We start from the raw sequence: 20858 nt of genomic DNA, 5'->3' as shown, positions 1-20858 counted from the left end.
AAAAAAAAAAAACATTTACGAAAGAAACGGGAAAACAATTCATTCCAAGTTTTATCGTTTATTGTCTAGCCTTCGGAATCATGGTCCTCGATTCTCTGAGCAAACCTTCTCTCATGTTTAATTCATTTTTCGATTATCTTTTGATTACAATATACTTTTACAACGATCATAGGAAACGAAACATAGCGGAATCGAATAATTTCGATCGAAATAGAGTCTGTAGTATTAAGATGTCGTATGTCATGGAAAGATATCGATTGAAACGGTTGCGTGACGTACTTACATACCTTCTTATCGTGGAAAATGAATAATTCAAATCGATGCGTGAGACGGAAACCGGGATGGTAATTAAACATGACAAGATTACATAATTTTACGTTACGTGTCAGATGCAATTGATTATTCAAATATCGGACATATTTTGTTCAAAATTTATTCAAATTATCGTACGTTAACCTGATATTGAAGTCTGATTCTAGTAAATTTTGTACAGTGGTATATTATTGTATTAAATTTATATTAAGTCTATTCATTGTTTTCTCGTTCATCATAATATCTAAATTATGAAAATGGAAAATTTTCTCGTTTGTTTGAAAATAATTGGTGATTAGTATGCTTATAATGTATATGGAAATTATAATAGATAATAATTAATTCTATTGTGTGTAAGTTGTTTTATTTAGAATTTTAAAATGATGAGGTTATTTTGCATACAAAATACATCTTTTCTTCCTATCTATTTCTCTTCCTTTATCTCTTAAACCAGATAATCAAGGATATATATTAATTCAAATTGATACTTGTTATACAATAATGTAATGTAATTTATATTAACTTTATATATGTTAGAAATTCGATATAAAGTGTACAGTAAATAAAATAGACAATATTCATAGTTATAATACAATATATTAATATTCATGTAATTTATAACAATATGGTAACAATTTATAATTTGTAATATTTTTGTATTATGTCCTAATAGTTCATACAACATTTTCCAACAGAATTTTGAACGAGACTTTTAAATTGTAATTACGTTCGAATGGAATTAAATTGCGCAAAAATAAGGTAAAATATTAAAATTTTCATAGCAATGTAGCAACGATTAAATGCCATTCCGCACCGCGTTGTTCGTTTGAATTTTGTGTTTCTTTTATGCCAATCTTTTAATGCCGAATGTTTTCAAACGCACAAACGATAACAGTGTCGCTTGTACGAAGTTCAAGAAGCAATCCATAGTGTACAGTCTCGGATAACGTGCGTTTGTTTTTAAAAACAATCTCGATAGAAATATTTTAATTTTACAACATGTATTGCCACTCGTCTAATCACCTACGAATCAAATAACGTTATCATGATCGAAAAGCATGCTTCTGAAAAATATCACAAAAAAATATGCAAAATTAATAACGTACGTGAAAAATAATGTAAACGGTAAAAAGTTAAAATAAAACTTTAATTTTTTGCTTTATGAATTTATTTTATGATTATAAACGTGAAAAATATTTATTTATTTATTTATTTATTTTTAAATATTACGTGAAAATTGCCGAGATGTGTCAATAATATATATGTGCAATATGCATATGAAAACATTTTTTTTTTTTACATAAATATACATCTCTTTGACACGATTAGTTTTATGTTAAAAATATCACATTTTATCAGGTGTCGTGAATAATCAGAGTATTCTTGTAATTTTTTTTTTTTTTTTACATTATATTAATTTCGAAGAATTGAAAATGTAAGATTTTATATATGAAACAATTTTTTTATTTCTAATTCAGGATAAGTAATTAAAACAAAAAATTATAAATTATGATAGGATAATCACAATATGTTTATGATATATATAATTAAAATTATTTTAATTATTGTGTTAAAAATATCACATTTTATCAGGTGTCTTGAATAATCAGAGTATTCTTGTAATTTTTTTTTTTTTTTTTTTTTACATTATATTAATTTCGAAGAATTGAAAATGTAAGATTTTATATATGAAACGATTTTTTTACTTATTTCTAATTCAGGATAACTAATTAAAACAAAAAGTTATAAATTATGATAGGATAATCACAATATGTTTATGATATATATAATTAAAATCATTTTAATTATTGTGATTTATCGTTTCTCAAGACAATCAGACAATTATTTTCTTTGAAGGGCAATTATAAATAAACATTAAACGATAATATATAATGGTGATAAGAAATGTACATAAAAAAATAAAACTATGAAATTCGTAATTTAAGTAGATACATGTATGTTTCTTAAAACAATATGCGAAACATACAAAACATACAAAATTATATGCGTTTAAAATCATCTAAAAATAAAATTCTTTCCATTCCATTTTTATACATAAATTTCTTAATCTTTTTAAATTTTCTAATTTTCCAATTTTCAATTTAAAAAAATACATAAATATATCCCCAATTTATTCGTGACATCAATCGAATATCGAACGAAGCACTATGTAAAACATTATTGAAATCGAACGAGACATCAACGAGACATAAATATTTTCTACTTGATTACGAAACAATTGTTACCACGAAGCAAAATACCATGCGTTTTCACAAGGAAACTGTCCATGACTTCTCTCCATGGGATTACAGCAATCAATAGCTCGATTACGAGACCACGAAGACAAATCCTGCAGAACTCTTTTTGAAAAATACATGAATCAAGATATGTGTCGAGATACAAAAGTTAATAAATTTCTGCATATATATCCTTCTATACCGCAAAATGGTGACATAACGAATTGAAGGTCGGGATGATATTTATGTGCAACGCGATATCTGTTTCCGGAGACTTGAAGAATGTTAATTTCAACATTGAAAAAAATACTAGTTCGAAAGAGCATTTTTCAAATTTCTTACATCTTCTTCAGCGACAATAAACTTTCTTATATTTTATTAATTAAATATAGAAAAAATTTTGTGGTTTTAGCAATTTGCAATTTAGTAATTTTATAACAGAGTATGATTTATGATTTTTTTTATTTTTTTTTTTTTTTATGACTAGATTGTATTAAACAGAAAGAATTATGTAGCAATTTCTCTTTTTGGTTACATTGTGATGCAAAGATTCTAAACTTTCTACACTTTGGAGTGGAAATGTTAGCTTTCACAATGTTTATGGAGTCAATACAGCTGCAAAAAGTATTTGCACGCTGTTGTTACAGCATTTAGATATTATTTAATTAAAATTATAAATATTATATTTTATTTAGAAACTCTTTTATATAATTATAGGAATTTAATATTGTATAAATGAAATGAATTGTAAAAATGAATTTATTAATTTAAAATATCGTAACAATAATATAATAGTTTCTTAAAAAATAAAAATAAAATAATTATAATAATCTTGATTATATAATAATAATTATATAAAATAGTAATAAAAAAATTCATATCTTTGAGAATTTACTTTCAATAATGAATAATGCTCGAGGAGTTAATTTGAATATGATTATGATATTGCTATACAAATATCTTTTTTTAAACATAAAACTAAACTTTATGTTTCCTTTCTTTTTGCTCATAAATTCCATTTAACGTAACCTTTCTCTTGAGTAAATCAGGCTTGCCAACTTCACAGTTATTTAAATTTCATTAGATAAAATAACATAAAATTAGAATTATTAAGACATATTTTTAACGAGTGAATATCTTTATTATTATTCAATTGAAAATTAAGAAGAAAAAACTAAAAGTGGATCATAAGAGATTACATCTATTAAAATTAAAATTTTTAAGAAAACGATTCTTTGATTATCAAAATATTATTCATTCGTTAAAAAAACATGTCAATGATTTTTTTAAATTTGTCACATTATTCTGATATATCTTTTATTTTAATAATCTAAGATTTTATTAATTATGAAAAAAATCCTGTATTGTAAAAAAAAAATTAAAGGCAATAATTTTAATTTATTCATAGCATTTGCCATTTATATGTCTAGTCTTCAATTATTACAAATGAAGATGATATAAATAGATGGTACATTTTTAATAATTTATAGTATGTAAAAACATATAAAAAATGACATATGAAAAAAAAACATATGAAACTGATTAATGAAATACCTTCATCATTTGCATAAATCAATAAAATTGAATAATTCTTTTTTAAAGAACGCTAATTTTGCACTGTGCTCATTCCAAGAATTACAAAATAATCAGGATTTTTTTGCACTTACATAACTTATCATATATTATTTATTAAATTGTAGGAAATGAATGAATAAAATTTTCCATCGAGATATTAAGAATTTTTTGTAAAAAAATTTTTACTCGCAAGAAATTATGTTAATGAAGGACAAGGTTATTGTAAACTAATAAAACTAATAACAATTAAGCCAATAATACATAGTCTATTTGTGAGGATGCAAATTATACAAGCTACTTATTAATGATGATTAGTAAAAATTTGTTTTCAAAGTCATGAATATTTATTATTAAAATATACAAAAGTTTCATTCATATTCACATTCTATTGAAATACTTTTCTACGTTTCTCAAATTCCAACTATTTATGAGCAGTTTTATAATGATTAATTAGTCATACGTATTATAAAAGATAATCCATTGTATTTACTGGCGATGAGATAACAGTATTTAGAACTACTAAAGCAATTTTCCATCCATAATTATTGCTAATTAATTTAAAAAAATGTATAATACAGGATATAACGAAGTAAGCGAATGTTTAATCGGGAATTTATTTATTTAAAAATTTATATAATAATAATATCTTATTTATTTTTATCTTTATTGTGAATATCATTTTATACATTCATTTTTAAAATATTAATAAAAAAAAAATCTTGTTTTATTTTATTTCAATTCAAAAAATAGGCATACACAATGAATAAGTAAAAATTCAATTTAAATTAAATTAGATTTCTATGTTCAATCTATTTTGGAAAGTATTTATTCAAAAATTTTCTAATTATTCGACTAAAATATGATAGAATATAATTATGTATAAATCACATCTGAAATTTAATATTCTTTAAAATTTCCATTTTGCTTATTTTCTGCTCTATTTAAAAAATTCATTATAACTCATAAATGTGCAATCAACTTCTGAAATTTCGCGTAAATTACACCCTGTATTATTATATTAAAAATAATATTCACATGTTAAATTTATATTAAATTTGTCGAGTCATATTTTGATTAATATTATTTTCAATTAATTAAGCTACAAATATTATTTTTAGGAAACTTCAGTAAAACTGAGGACTTACTTTGATATTTTTAGAGCATCTAAAGCTATATTATGTATTAGCTTTGTTTATAGCTTTATTTTCGATATAAAAAATAAATCCAAATCTCTTTCATTAAAAATTCAATCATTCAAAAATTCAAAATATGTTCGAAAAGTATCACATTTTGGGGTAGTTTCTTCCGTTTCTTTTCAGAAGATATATCTACAGAAGACGAGGCGACCCGGCAATGAATTATGAGATACGGTACAGTAATTACCACGAATTGTCAGCGTTGTCGGAGCTGAATGTTGGCCCATTACAAATGTAATTGCATAACTCGTGCAGCGTTGGACTTTGTTGGACGAGTCCGAGTGCTAAGTATTCTCTTCCTGAAAGATTCTATTTCTCTTCGTTTTCCCCCATCTTTTATTTTTGTCATTCTTTCAATTTGGAAAAAATTGAATGAAATAGAAAAAGTTTGCACGCGAGGTTCAAAAGTTTGAACGCATAATGGTTATTAAATAATTGCGTTCAAACAATGACTTGTCGTGGAAGCATATAGTGATCGCGCAAGAAACGTGTCTGTCTGATCGAGTATAGTGTAATTATTTTCAGAAATTTGCTGTATCGAATCGAGGATAATATTAAAATTTTAAAATATAATAATTTTATGCACTGTTTAACATGTTATTTTTCTCTTGAATTTTTTATTGACACAGTATTCGATCATATTCTTGAAATGTTGTATCGCTTTTTGCATTAATTTTTGATATAGAGTTTTCATTGTACTTTTACGTAATAAATAGATAATGTCTCTAAGTAGACTCGAATTTCAACGAATTTTTCTCTAATTCCTTTCTTTAAATTTTCAGTGGGATTTCTAATTAGAAAGAAGATCGATAATACCAGTTTGAGAGAAACATTTATGCCAGAGCAAGGACAAGTTTTTCCTAATCGATCCTAATGTATCGAGGTTCGTAGAAACAAGGAGAACTCAAGTAGTACGGAAGCATCTTAGCTCAGTAACCCGCGACACGTTTTCTATTCAAGGATTGGCATTACATATGGAATCTCGCGAGGCAAGTATCATACTCTCATACTAAATTCTGTGTTTGTTTGATCAACAAAAAAATAAAATGTAGGTCAGAATTCGAATAAACCAAAATCCAAATAGATTTTCATTTAGTTATTAAAATATTTTCTTTTATAAAAATGTATATATTTTCTTTGTTCACGAATGGAATAGATACAAACTATTAATGTGTTTAAATAATTTTTTGTTCTTTCAGTTTTAACTCTTTTGAATATAACTATTTGCAAGAAGATGGATAATAAATTTTTATTACTTTGAAAGATTGTATAAAATATTTAACTTTCTCAATCATTGCAACCTATCAATAATATGTCAATAATTATTATCGTTGCAATTGACATACTTTGCTGTGGAAAATAAATAAATAAATAAATAAATAAGAAACCTGTCTGGAGCTTCGATTCAAAAGAATTATATTGAATCACATATATATGCATATGTGTGTATGCCATCATAAATCTCCGCTATTATCCATTTTATCTGATTATGTGGCTGGTGCTGCGAACGAGCAAAAATGGCATTAAAATTGGCGCAGCGTGACCAAAACATTCTATATATTTATACATATTTTTGTTTATTAGTGATTTTTTTGTTATCGATTGATAAATTCACGAGAAAAATAATCCTTTTTTTGTTTTTAAAAAAACTTTTAAATGAAAATCTATAGAGAAGTGTACTGAGAATTGATTGACAAAAAAATTTATGATTAAATAATATATTGAAAGTGATAAGAAAGAATAAAAAATGAAATAGATAAGAAAAAGGAAGTGGAGAGATAATACTTATAAATATTCAGGTAAAATTTTTGAAGATTTATAATAATTAAAAAATTAATTTTATAATTATATTATAGAATTAAATATTATTTATAATATTTTATTGTTGTACAATAAAAAATATTTTAGATCAATGATTGTGATTTAAATACAATATATTATAGAAGAGAAATAAAAAGATTACATGAGTAATCGTTGATATATCGTAATTTAAATCAATTTTATTTATCAACAGTCATATTATTTTATTATTATGTAAAAATAATAAAATAATAAAAGAGCGTGTAAATGGAATAAAAAAAAAAGCATCATCGCACATCTATTGTAGTAAAAATCTTGAAAAGTATTGATAATTTCCAACAATTAAAAATAATCAGGAACTAGATTTGTCTTGTATTCTTTCATTCTTCTTTTTTATTGCTTGCAATTACCATGAATATTTTGCATACAATTATTACGTTTTAATTAAAAATTATAGATAATTATAGATAAAAGTATGAGTATTGTTCCAATTTAATTGATTTTAGAAAATAATTTGTACTATAATATTAAAATACATCCATGTAATAGAATCAAGTAATTACACGAGCAAATGTCTAATAATAATAATAACTAGATTAGAGTTGCACAACTCGAGGAATCATTTTACAAGTAACTATCTATTCCATGATAAAAAAAAATTACTAAGATCGTATCTAAAGTTCTTACATTTCATAAATGTATGTCCATTATATCTAAAGATTTATTAGAAACATAAAAAAAATTTTAATAATTTCAAAAAATTATCAGGATTTAATTAATTGTAAATAAAATAAAAAAATAAATTGAATTATTAATTAAAAGAATTATTTAGTATATTTACACAATCGTTGGAAACATTTAATTTAAATTAAACGAAAAAAAATTGCAAATAAAATATTAATAAATAATTACAGTGATTATAATGAATGACTATTCAGCAATGATGACTCGAAATAATTATACCATTTAAAAGAATTAAATTTGAATTTAAACGGAAATTCAGTTTACTTAAATAAATTTAAGAGAATATATATAATAGTTATTTGACATTTGCATTCATTAGAGATTACAAGTTTGATTTAGAGAGTAGATATGGATCTGTTCTAAATAGAATTTTCTTTGTATTTCTAATGGACTGTGTATTCTTAAATAAGGAAAAGAGAATGGTGATTGTTTATAATGGAATGAATGAAGTATTTTACTTCGTTATAAAAATAAGAAACGTTGATAACAAAATATGCACATAAGCTAATTCACTTTTGCAATTAGTGAATTATAATTGATAACACTATAAATTAAATTTTAATGTCATAATATATTATTTTTAATTTATTATAAAAGAAAATGAACTTTTTCTTAGTTAAGAATCGAATATTAAATTTTAAATTTTATCTTAAAACATATAAGCATATATAATGTAAGAATTAAAATTTATACTTAGAAGGAATGTTAATTTTCGAATAATATAAAGTTCTTAAAAACTTTGAAATAGAAGAGGTACGTGTCAATGGTTAATGCTTTTAGAGAATAGTTATTAGATCATCACTATCGGTAGAATAAACTATTATTCATGACGTTAAAGAGACGATCGATGATTCAGTACAATATTATTTAGATAACAAAAGTTTAAGAAACAGTGTCAGTATGCCTGAATTACTTCCACATACATATATAAAGATGAAAAGATTCTAATACTGATTAATATGTAAAAGAATTTAAATTTTCATTGATATAATAAAACGTACAAGTGAATATAATGAATATAAAGAAATATTTGGATGAAATGGAAAAAACATTCTCGAATATTCTGTATATGAAACATTTTTTTACTTAAGAGAATATTAAATCAACTCCCAAAGTTTTAATATTTTCTTTTTTTAAATAAAATTTTTTTAAATAAAAATTTTAAACGTGTTTAAATATAAATGAACAATTATTTTTTTTCATATTCATTCAATTGCAAAAAATATTTCCAGAATTATATTCAAAAAAACATTGAAACTTTGATTATTATCAAAGAGTACTATTAAGAATTCCATACATAATTTATCATATTTTATATATGTACAAATTAGAATTAGTATTTTTAAATTGTGAATTTCCTTATAAAATAATATACGTTCGTGGCATTATTCAACATATTACTGTGTTCTAAAATAAGCAATATTTATAAAACTAAAAGGTAATATTCGTGCATCTGGTAATCTCGATTTTAAATATTTATAGTTTCGTCATCTCAAACGTGACATTATGCTCAATATGGTAAAAGAGTAATTGTCACATCGTGATTATACAATAAATTCACACACATATATATACATATATATACACACATATATATATATTTTATTTTTCCAGCTAATATAAATCTATGTTACAATTTTAGTACAATATAATACAAGACTGTAGAATATCGTGTGTGATCTAATCATTTTACTTAGTTATTTGTTTTAATTAAATTAATTAGCATTAGAAAATTTTATCTCGTTTAAACAATTTCTATGATTTATTTTCGTACGTAAAAATACATAGGAAATTATTGTATCTTACATAATATGTAGTATAAATATTTACGTTAGAGATTTTACATTGGAGTCTCTTATGGCCTCACATCGAAGAATTATCATTGATGATATTTTCAGATGTAAACTTTTCATCGAGATGGTATCACTAAATAATTTAAATTGATTTTGTTGCATTCAACCGCACATAATTCAATGAATTCATGAAACATTTATTCGAATGATTCGTTATATGTATACATAAATCTTTTCCTGGCAAAATTCTTTAAGTTTAATTCAATGTTCCTTTCTCTCATCGCGGTATCGGTCTGCAAATCTTCTTGACATAGATTTCCAACAATAAGTAAAATCCATCGTTACGTAAAAACACAATGGCGACCGTTACCAAATACCATGCAAATTTACGAGTTTCTCTTACGAGCAATGAAATATCATGCTTATTGTTGAACATTTTAAGTCGATTTTATCAAGGATGTAAAGTAGTTAAGTTTTAGTGAATTCTAAAAGTTTCTTAGATGTTGTACAATCTTTTAAAAAGATTGATATTAGGATAAACCTCGTGCTAATGGAAATATTTCGTGATTTTAATTAATAAAATATAATGTCTTTTTATTTAAAAAGATTAAGACTCAAATTTCCCTTCATAATTATTAAATTTCGTCCTATTAATTATGCTATTATTTTTCATTTGCGGTCTAATTATTGTTGATCCGTAACAAATCCATTTTGAAACAGATTTACAAATAATAAGAGGTATACTTCAAAGTTTGTGCTATTTTTTAACCACTATTCATTCTCGATTCTTTTTATTTTATGGTACTTTATAAATTTGTGAATATAAAGATTTACAGAAGATAAAATTTCTTTTTTACTAACTAAAGAATCTAAGAAACTAAGAAAACTAAGAAATTACTTTACGATGTTACTAATCAAGGTTTCTCTTATAAATAGTAAGGGTTAAGTAAAAGTGAAAGAGGAAAAAATTTTACAGTTTTCTACGATCAATGTAAAATATAAAATATATCATAATTTTTTTTATATTTTCCAGAAATCAGAATATTTTAAGCCAAATATTATACACTTTTTTATATTACGTTACAGGAAATCGTTAATTAAAATACCAACAAAATTCATTGAGAAAAATGTCAAGAATTCAACGACAAGAAATTAGAAAGAATTTCAATTATTATCTCATAAAGAGTAGATGTAGATCAGAATAATTATAAATCTATAAAACGCAACGATAGAAAGGTACATAGAAATCGAGAGCAAGCTATGCACCGATTCATCGCTAGAAGGGAAAGGAAAAAAAAAAAGAAAGATGAATAGATCGGGTGTTCGATTTCGATTGCGCTTTCACTGTTATATATATATATATATATATATGTACACGAACGCGATAACATCGACACCGTCGAACCAGGTCAAGTGCATTCAATAACTATTATACCTTCTGTGCCACTCCGTATGCACCTCCGGAGTGCATTCAAAGGAACTTACAAATTACGTTGTTAGTAGTCCGCGACACGCGTCACTACTAACACTGGATGGCAAAGACCACGATGGTCCGATCTGCGTCATTGATCAATGATCCGAATGATGCGCCACTCAAAACAATTAGACGCAACAATTTATCGCAAACAATTGGATTTTTGATTAATTATTACATCGATATTCGAATACTCAAAATATTTTATTTATTTAAAGTAAAATTAAAAATTTGATTAATCTTTTCTTCAGAAGATTATTAGATCCAGATGATGTTTGTCATTTATTATAGATTTTACAGAATTAATGAAATTTAATAATTTCAATAATTTGACATAAGAATTAATGTGTCTGGATTAAATAAATATTGGAAATAAACGAATTGAATGTAAAAATTTTAACAACATGCACAATATATTATAAATATGAGACATATGTTAAGTACAAGTGAAAAAATATTCGCTTAAAACAATTCATTGTAAAAAATATATAAGAAATAACAAATTTCATCGTAAATAAAAATTTGCTCATTAACGTATCTGTATTCATTATGATTAAATTTTTATTTTTGACATACTGAAGAGAATGTACCGTTCGCTCGAATTTCTTTGTGCCCCATTTTATTAGATTTCCGGAAATATGATCATTCGAGGCCACTATTCTCCGACTTAAAAAATGGTGGACAGGAATTGAACAATTCAACCGTAAATTTTGCCCATTTCTTCTAACTAATCACAATATGATAGCTATAAAAAGAATAGAAAATTTTGCATATTCTTATCCATTAAACAGTAAAGGTTGCAATATATCCCTTCGATGTTCAAGTAAATCATCATAAGATCGATCGTTCAATGGCCGATCCTTTATTACCAGATTTATGGTATAGAAAAATATTTATCACTAATCAAAATTTAATTTATATTTATATTATTATATTAATTTAATTTAATCTATCGTACCATAAATTCTGACCCAAGTTCAGAAAAATATAAAAAATGAAATAAATAATTCGATATAGATATTAAAAGGTTATATCAAACTTTTTTCTCCATTTCCTATCAGAGAAGATTTCCGGAAACACGATTACTCGAGGCCATGACTCGTTGTTTTAAAAATGGTAAACAGGAATTGATTTTTAAAAATACTAAATTTACTTCTTAATTTTAAAAATTTATTCAAAGGAAAACGATACTCGATTACAATTTAATAATTAAATCGTTTTCTTTCTTAAATATCAAAAGTGATCTCAAAGTTCAGAGTTATAAAACATCAACAATCGTTCCCCTTCGTTTTACCAGATTTCTGAAAATACGATCGCTCGAGGCCACGATTACTCTCTTAAAAATGACGGAGAAGAATTGAAGATTTTAAAATTCACCGAATGTCGTGTCGGGGGCGATCTCGTTGAAAAGCAACACTTTATTAAAAATTCTCTGCCTATTAGCTCTAGCCACGACTCTGCCAAGTCTCTCGAGAGCATTGAAAGGAACTCACAAATTACATTATTAGTACCCTCGAACACGCGTCACTGTTCGCATCGGCGTGGACAAGCATGGACAATTTGTACGTGATCGATGAATGCCCACTTTTGCACATTTTGCCACAAACATTTTGCACTTTTTTCGCAAAAGAAATTTTTCTATTTTCATATGTTCGAATGTCGGATTAAAGATTTAAGAATTTATTATTAAGGTGTAAATGGTTAATTTTACCATTTTAAAGAAAAACGAAAGATGAACTCAATTGTTTCATATCATTATTATAAAGTCGAAGAAATATTGCATTATTTATTTTTGCATGATTTTATATATAATTTACATAATTTAAATAAATATCAATATTTCGTGCAACTTAACATCCCTCGTTTATGTTTCATTTTCGGATTTTGAAGAGATTTTTATTTTTGTATATATTTTGTAAATTTTATATATGTTTAATGAAGTAGGGACTTTGATAAATAGAAAATTTTTTTCAGATCTTTGAGAATCAGTAAAAAAAAAAAAAATAGAATGGATGTAAGTGACTACTTTAGGTTATTTATGCTTTCTAAAAATTAATTAATTGTATATATAATGTAAAATTAATTAGTTTCAATGTCATTTCGCAAAATTATCGTTTCAGTTATCTTAAAAAATAATATTTAAAAAGGAATTGATAAATTTCTTTTAATTTATTTGTTACTGAAAGTTACTTGAATATAAATGAAATGAAATATTAGAATGTTGATACAAAGTAGATATTATTTTTTGAATGATTAGAATAATAATGTATTATTATTAAATATTAATAAATTCTAATAAATATTAATAAGTTTTTAATAAATTAAAAATATTTGAAGTAAAATAATAAGCTTCTATAAAATTTTTATTTGTTTTAAATAAATACATTTTATGCTTATGAAATTTACATATTACAGCTTATGAAATTTTATTAGCAAGTTATTAAACATTTTTACATTTCATTACATTTTACATTTCAGTAATCTTTCAAGATATTAATTCAAAATACTATTGATAATTTCTGTAATAATCTTAAAATTATTTCAAAGCGAAACCAAATATAAATTAATCTAATTTCTAAATTAATAATAAGAATTATGTATATTATTTATAAAATTATTAAAAATAGTATTCTTTTTTTAGTAATTTATTAAATATTCGGACAAGCTAATATTATTTAACTTTTTTATCTATCATTTCTACTAAGAAATTATTTCATATCAAATTTATAAAATTGGACAATTATTCGACTAAAAATTACTATAAATTCCATTAATTCTTTAATTTTGACAAATTAATTTTTATTGTTTTAGAATATGGACACCACACAACAACCCGGTAGTTCGCGTGTACAGAAAATATCAAAGAGGAAGTAGTAATATCACCAGCCAATAAACAGACTATGCCTATTCATATAGTCTCGAATACTCACACATACACACATATACATACACACACTCGCAGTACTCTTCATTCACCTAACTACACCAACAACAATTACCCCAACAGCAAAATGAACAACTTACGTTCGTCCACCATTCAATACCAGGAAGAAGAGGCATCAAGCAATTCGTCGTCTACGAATTCTCGGCCAGCCACGAGGACGTCCTACTTTCCAATTAAAAAAAGAAAAAAACTCTCGAATTTCCTTCACGAAGTTCAATTTCTCACATTTACGTACGCGGTATTTTTTTAAAAATTTATATCCGATTTTTAGATTTATAAGAAATTTTCAACAAATTTTATCAAATCGATTTACGAAATCGAGGATATACCACGATTTGGTATTAGATGGGTATTTTTTTATCGTGCATGATCAACTTCGATAACGGGTTGAAACGATCGAAATTGCGATTTCTTAGACCCCGAAGTGACGAAGAAGTGACGATTGCAGATGGGTCCGTTCTGCGCGCTGTCGAGCGCACTACTGCTGGGACCGATTGCCGGTGGCAACGTACCGGCTCCAACATAAGCGTATTCTAAACGTCAATCGGATCTAAGACCGTGACCGCGATGCACCGTCGATTTTTACTCGTCCATTGATCGTTCGTGTGCGTGATAACAGATTGATACAAATATTTTTTGTTTTTTTTTTAATGGAAATTTAGAAAGTTTAATCGAATTTGATGGAATTTTGTAGAGTTCGAGACAATTTGTTAGGATTTTATAAATTTTTGATGAAATTTGGCGGAAGTTGAGAGAATTCGATGAAATTCAATAGAATTTGAAATTTCATTACAATTTTTCGGTGAAAAATGAAATTTAGAAGGAATAAATTTAATGAAATTTTATGAAATTTGATGAAATTTGATGAAATTGATAATTCGATAAAATTCTGTAAAATTTTATATATTAATCTATTTTTTTTTTATTTATTTATTTGATTATTCGAATTTTAATAATTGACTGCTTCTTCTAAATAGGTATTCTAAGACGATTTATATAAAAGGATTTTTTTTGATTTACTTATTCCTCGATTCGAATAAAATAAAAAGGTTCCCTGATTCCTGATTTCTGATTCCTGATTCGAGAATCAACTGTTTCTTGACAACATATATATATAAAAAAAAAAAGAAACACAGAAACTCGTTTGGCTGAAGCAATTTCAGAAAGTGGTGGGGATGATTCTGCATTTGCTATCTGCTTATATATATTGCGAGGCATTATTCTATTTATATATTATTTATATTCGTTTCTTATTAGAAAAATATTATCTAAAAAGATAATTGATGCATTACTATACAATTATATATATGTATATATATATATATAATAAATTATTTAATTTGTAATATTATTATTTTAAGAATAATAAAGAAAATGTATATATAAAAATTATTATATACACATATTAGAAATTTTATCATTTTATTAAAGATTAAAGATTAACATGAAATACAATATCATAATTATTAGAATTATATTAAAATTATATATTATTTTATATGTAAATAATAATAATAATGATAGTAAATAAGTAGAAGAAAATCGTTATTATTATTAAAACAAAATTCCAATTCAATAAGTCACAAAGTGAAATGTCAAGTTATCAATTTAGTAATTTATATTTGAATAATCTACATCATTTTTATTCTCTCCTTGTAAACTTAAATGATATGTAAAATTAAAATTAATCATCCATCACATTTTTTTGTTTTATTTCAGTTACTCGAAGCAGAAGTAGCAGATTTCTGTAACTTTTCATCATGATTGATGCTGCAAATCCTTGACATACATCATTATGCCGTTATTAAGGCAGGATACACATAGTGGATTCGAAATATATAGATTCGCCATTAATAATGATCCATTATAGGAAATAAATATATAATATAGCTTCATGACTTTTTTTTTCTTCCTTTAACTGATTTTAATTAAAATCATATAATTTTTTTTTTATTTTTATTATTAAGTTTGTCATTTTTAACATTCCCTGATTTATTTTACAATATATTTATTTTCTTTATTATTTTGCTTTTGTTATTTTGTTATGATAACTATAATTATTATCAATAAAAATTCAATAAAATAAAATAATTTATTTTAATAAATTATCAATTTCTTTTACATATAAATTTTAATTGAAATAGATTTTTAGGTGAATGGTGAATTTAGCGAATTAAATTCATGCTTCTAAAATTGGTCCTTATAAAATTTTCTTCTAATCATTTTTATTTTTAGAAGTAACATTTTTTCACATTATTTATATTTATAAAGAATTTTATTAATTCCAATTTTTCAACTGAAAAAAGGATTACGGTCACAAAATATTGTTAATATTTTGACATATTATTTTCATATACAAAATTCTATAATATTAAGACTAAATAATAATAAGAAAAAGTTAGATCTAATTGAATTCTATAATTCCATAATTACAAAAAATTTTAATTCTAGATATTGTAATTTTTAAAATTTTAATCGATTATGAAATTAGATAACAAAGATAAATTGGCAAGAAGTAATGGAACTATATAAATGGCTAAGCAAATAGAACTTTCCAATGGATTTAATATTTATTTATTACAATTTCTATTTAGATCAAAGATAAATATGAAATAAAAATTGTTAAAACAATTATTTCTTATTTCTTCTATTCTTTGTTTAATCTCATGAACAATATTGAAGAATCGTTATTTTATATTTAACTTTTCTTTTAAACAACAGATAGTATTATTTATTCTTTTTAACAAGATAAATACGTGGTGTTTAAGAGCAGTGGATCCCTTGTTTTTTTCATCTTATCAAGTGATTTAAATATGTATAAATGAAAAGTAAAAAGTAAATCTTAGCATTCTCTTGAATCTTCTAGAACGGACAAATAATGCATACGTGGCATCGTTCAGTTGCAAAAGTAGGACATTGTGAAATTTGCTTCTAGGGACACTCTAGGCGTCCTTTTCCCATATAATTTCTGATTGTACTTGTTGAGGAAAAATTATTTAAAAAATATAATAAATATATAATCGACAAAATTGTTTTATTATTGAAAATTTATTAAAAATTTAATACAATTCAATGGGATATTGTAATTTTAAAAAAAATATATTTTGTTATAATATTATGAAATAATGTAGAATAATATTAAAAATAAAATTGAATAATGCTAATTGATTGAAAAAAAAATAATTATTGCATAAATATAAATGATTCAATTTTATTAGATTTAGATAATAATTTTATTGCTATAGATTTGAGAATTAAATTTCTTTTTGTTTAATTATATTTTTCGTACGGTATAAAACAATTATTAAGAATTTACAATTTATAATGAAAACTATTAATAAATAATAAAAAATTTATTTATTATACTTGTTTATAATTTTTCAAAAATTAATTATAAAAAAATTATAAACTCGAAGGAATAACGAAACCAAGAATAAAACGTGTATGATGACATTTTATGGTTTAAATAAATCAAAAAATTTCTTATTTTATCTAAAATTTAGATATTATATTAAGATTAAACATCTAATGGGAGATAAATAGGTAAATTATTTGGAGAATTATATACATCAGACTAATTAATAAAGAATTTTTTATTATAAAAAAGTACAAAAAAATTTCACATATTTATTTGATATGTTTTAATTGGTCACAAATATTAATATTATTTAATATTATGATTTAATTTGATTTCATTTTTGAATAAAATTTATGCTCTCATAACTGAAAGATATTTATGAAAAGTATATTTCTTTAATATGGATATGTAAAATATTTAGAACAATAAAAGTAATAACAATAAATAATAATAAAAGAATAAGTTAATTTAGATATTAAATAATAGTTATTTTCAATGTATTTAGCTATTCTCAAGAATTTTAAAGAAGTACTCCACCTATATAAAAATAATAAATGTATATGAAGCATATGAAATATAAAAATATAAATTTTAATTTATTTTACCTCTAAGATTCCATCTTCTGGTAAATCAGAACAATGTACAGCATTTTGTACTTTAGTTTTGCCATATTTTGCTCGAAGAGTATCTGGTCTCACTTGTCGTGCAATATCCTATATAAAAAATACATTACACAAAAAGAAAAAAAATTTAATTTTTTATACTTACTGGATCCATAGGTCCACATAGTTTTCTAAATTCTGCTTGAATATCAAATTTTTCATCTTTATGCTTTATTTCCATAACAATACATGGTCCTGATTGTAATTCCTCCACCATAGCCTAAAGATATTTTTATTATGTTTTATTATTTAAATATATTTTATTATTTAAAAATATATATTTTTTATATCATATTATCGTTTTCTAATATAAACATACAGCATAATCAGGAAGAACTCCTTTATAAACTTCTAAAAATTCTTCTGCATCAAATGGATTAACAAAAAATTGTTGTATTGCAGAAATAGTGTAACCAGCTTTTTGTATATCATCCACAATATTTCCTATATTATATTATGAACAAAGTAACAAGCACAATATTATTTATTAAAAAAATTATTTTTAACAAATTTAAAATGAATGAAATCTCATACCAATTAATTTTGCCTGAATAGCATGCGGTTTAATAATACAGCAAATACAGTTTTCTAATGTTGCTGTATTTGTTGGTCCCTTTCTTCCACTTTTTGGACTAGGAAAAAAGTATTCTAATTCCTAAAAAAAAGAAATAAATTATAACATTTAATTAATTATAACATATTAACTTAATATAAATATACATAAAAATAACACAAACTTTTTCTGCTGCTTTTTCATTTTCTGAACCATGTACTGCATTATGAATATCATCTTTACCATATAGTGCTCTAATGGAAGATGGGGCTTTTGCAATAACTTCCTTGCTGTCTTCTGGTCCCATCACTTCTTGCCATCGTGTAATTGCATTATCACCTATTAACTCTAAAGTTACAATAGGACCAGAAGCGATATAATTTACCATATACCTAATTAAAAATATAAAAAAATATTTGTTATTTTCTTCAAATTCAAAGATAATTAATAATGTAACAATCTTACGCTATATTGGTTTCTTCTTTTTTATCTTGATAGAGTTCCATTGCCTGTTCATATGATAATTTAATCATTTTGATATTTACAATATGTAACTGAGAAGAAATAATTATTTTTAATATCTCTCCTAATTTATCAACAACACAAGGTTTCACTATTGCAAATGTTCTAAATAAAAAAAATGTTATAAAATTTTAATTATAATAATATTTCAATTATTAATAAAAAAAAAAATAACGATATACCTTTGCATTTTTGTTTGTAATTTTGTTTGTGTAGCACAATCTGCGTAATTTGTTATTTTTATATTTCGTGAAAATATTGTTACAATAGCACCTACATAAAAATCTCTTGCTTGAATACCTTCGCATTTTGATCTTTTTAAAAATGTTTTTTTAGTTTTTAAATCAAACTAAAAACAATGAAATATAAATAAAAATCTTCGTTTTATGAATATTTAAAATAAAATACTAAGTAAATATACCAATTCAACTGTATTATCGAATGGATAATAGTAGAGATAAAACTTTTTCAAAACACTAGCTACTTTGTCATACCATTCAGCTTCAAATGTATATTTTTCATTCATATCTGTCATTATTTTTCAGATAAATTTATTTACACTAGTAATAAAATCACACTTATAAATTAAACTTTATAATTATACAAGGTTATGCTTTAAATAGACCATCAATATTACATAAAAATTATATACTGTATCTGTAATAAATTCATACATATATCTCGTTACTACGGACACTGTTGTTATTTAACTTTTAACATGTTTCTATGACAAAGTAATAATACATAAAAAGTTATTACATTAGTAATAGATACAAAATATAAACAAAGAAAGTAAATAGTAAAAAAAAAAAAAAAAAAAATAAATAGAGCAAATATTCGGAAATCAGCGCCATCTACATAGTGATTCAAATAAAACTAATAAAAATAAGGAGAGCAGGTAGTAAAAAAAAGGATAAAGATAAACTAAAAATTGATTAATAGCGCTACCTTTTGAGTATGAATTACATTTCTTTTAAAAAGAAAATTATGAAAAATAAGAATTGAAAATTAGCCATTTTTTGAATATTTTTAAGATATTTTTAGAATTAAAAAGATAAACGTTTCTTATCCTGCTTTAGAATAAATGTCTCCGATATTCAAAAGATAGTATCAAATATCAATTTTTATATTATTATTTTTTTTTCTTCTATTTGCCCTCCTTATCTATTACAGTTTTTTTGCAGTATTGTAGAGATGGCGCTGATTCCCTAATTCTTAGTCTTTCTAAAATAATACTTCAATAATTGATAAATAATAATTAATAAATAAATGAATATGAAATAAATAAAACAAATAAATAAATAAATGTAAAAATAATTGAGTAATTATATAGTAAATATATAGTAAGCAAATAACATTTAAATAAATAAGTACATAAGAATAAATATATAATAAATAGTAAATGATTATAAAAATATGTAAATAGATAAAAAAATAAAAAATAAATATGTAAAGGAAAAAATACAGAAAAAATACACAAAAATATTAAATATTAAATAAATAAGCAATTTCATATGTGAAGAAACGGAGATAAAAATAAATAAATTAATTAATAATTAATTAAATATAATAAAATATATAAATAATATAATAAAATAGCAAATAGATAAAATAAAATAAAAAAAAATACTATCGGAATATAAGTATATTCCTAACTTGTAAAAATATATTTTTTTTTATATTTATTT

General features: G+C 23.6%; 2 protein-coding genes and 1 long non-coding RNA gene across 4 annotated transcripts in view; 1 reads left to right on the top strand and 2 right to left on the bottom strand.

Annotated features, from left to right (window-relative positions):
* LOC102678810 overlaps positions 1 to 5803 on the top strand; it is an 11225-nt gene extending 5422 nt beyond the window's left edge. Inside the window, exon 2 of the long non-coding RNA XR_004150887.1 lies at positions 5444 to 5803. This is a non-coding gene — a long non-coding RNA (uncharacterized LOC102678810). The remainder of the gene's footprint in view (positions 1 to 5443) is intronic.
* The window catches only part of LOC102678905 (major facilitator superfamily domain-containing protein 6-like), a 23839-nt gene extending 9266 nt beyond the window's left edge, over positions 1 to 14573 (bottom strand). For both annotated transcript variants that reach the window (XM_031511878.1, XM_006618529.2), the window contains exon 1: positions 14156 to 14573. The gene's annotated coding sequence lies outside the window, so the exon portion shown is untranslated. The remainder of the gene's footprint in view (positions 1 to 14155) is intronic.
* A 3222-nt stretch (positions 14574 to 17795) lies between these two features.
* Positions 17796 to 20025, bottom strand: LOC102677492 (nucleoside diphosphate kinase 7). Its single transcript, XM_006618519.1, has 9 exons — positions 19592 to 20025; positions 19353 to 19519; positions 19114 to 19275; positions 18833 to 19040; positions 18630 to 18750; positions 18415 to 18539; positions 18202 to 18315; positions 18039 to 18146; positions 17796 to 17970 (listed from the first exon to the last, which is right to left on the bottom strand). Exons 1-9 carry the CDS (start codon positions 19703 to 19705, stop codon positions 17935 to 17937), a joined length of 1155 nt encoding a protein of 384 aa, XP_006618582.1. The 5' UTR covers positions 19706 to 20025; the 3' UTR covers positions 17796 to 17934.
* Positions 20026 to 20858: the final 833 nt, after the last annotated feature.

Source organism: Apis dorsata, unplaced genomic scaffold (assembly GCF_000469605.1).
Source record: "Apis dorsata unplaced genomic scaffold, Apis dorsata 1.3 scaffold_359, whole genome shotgun sequence".
In the NCBI taxonomy this organism is placed as follows: Eukaryota; Metazoa; Arthropoda; class Insecta; order Hymenoptera; family Apidae; genus Apis; species Apis dorsata.
Note: the sequence above shows the minus strand (reverse complement) of the source record. Positions and strands in the feature narration are given on the sequence as shown.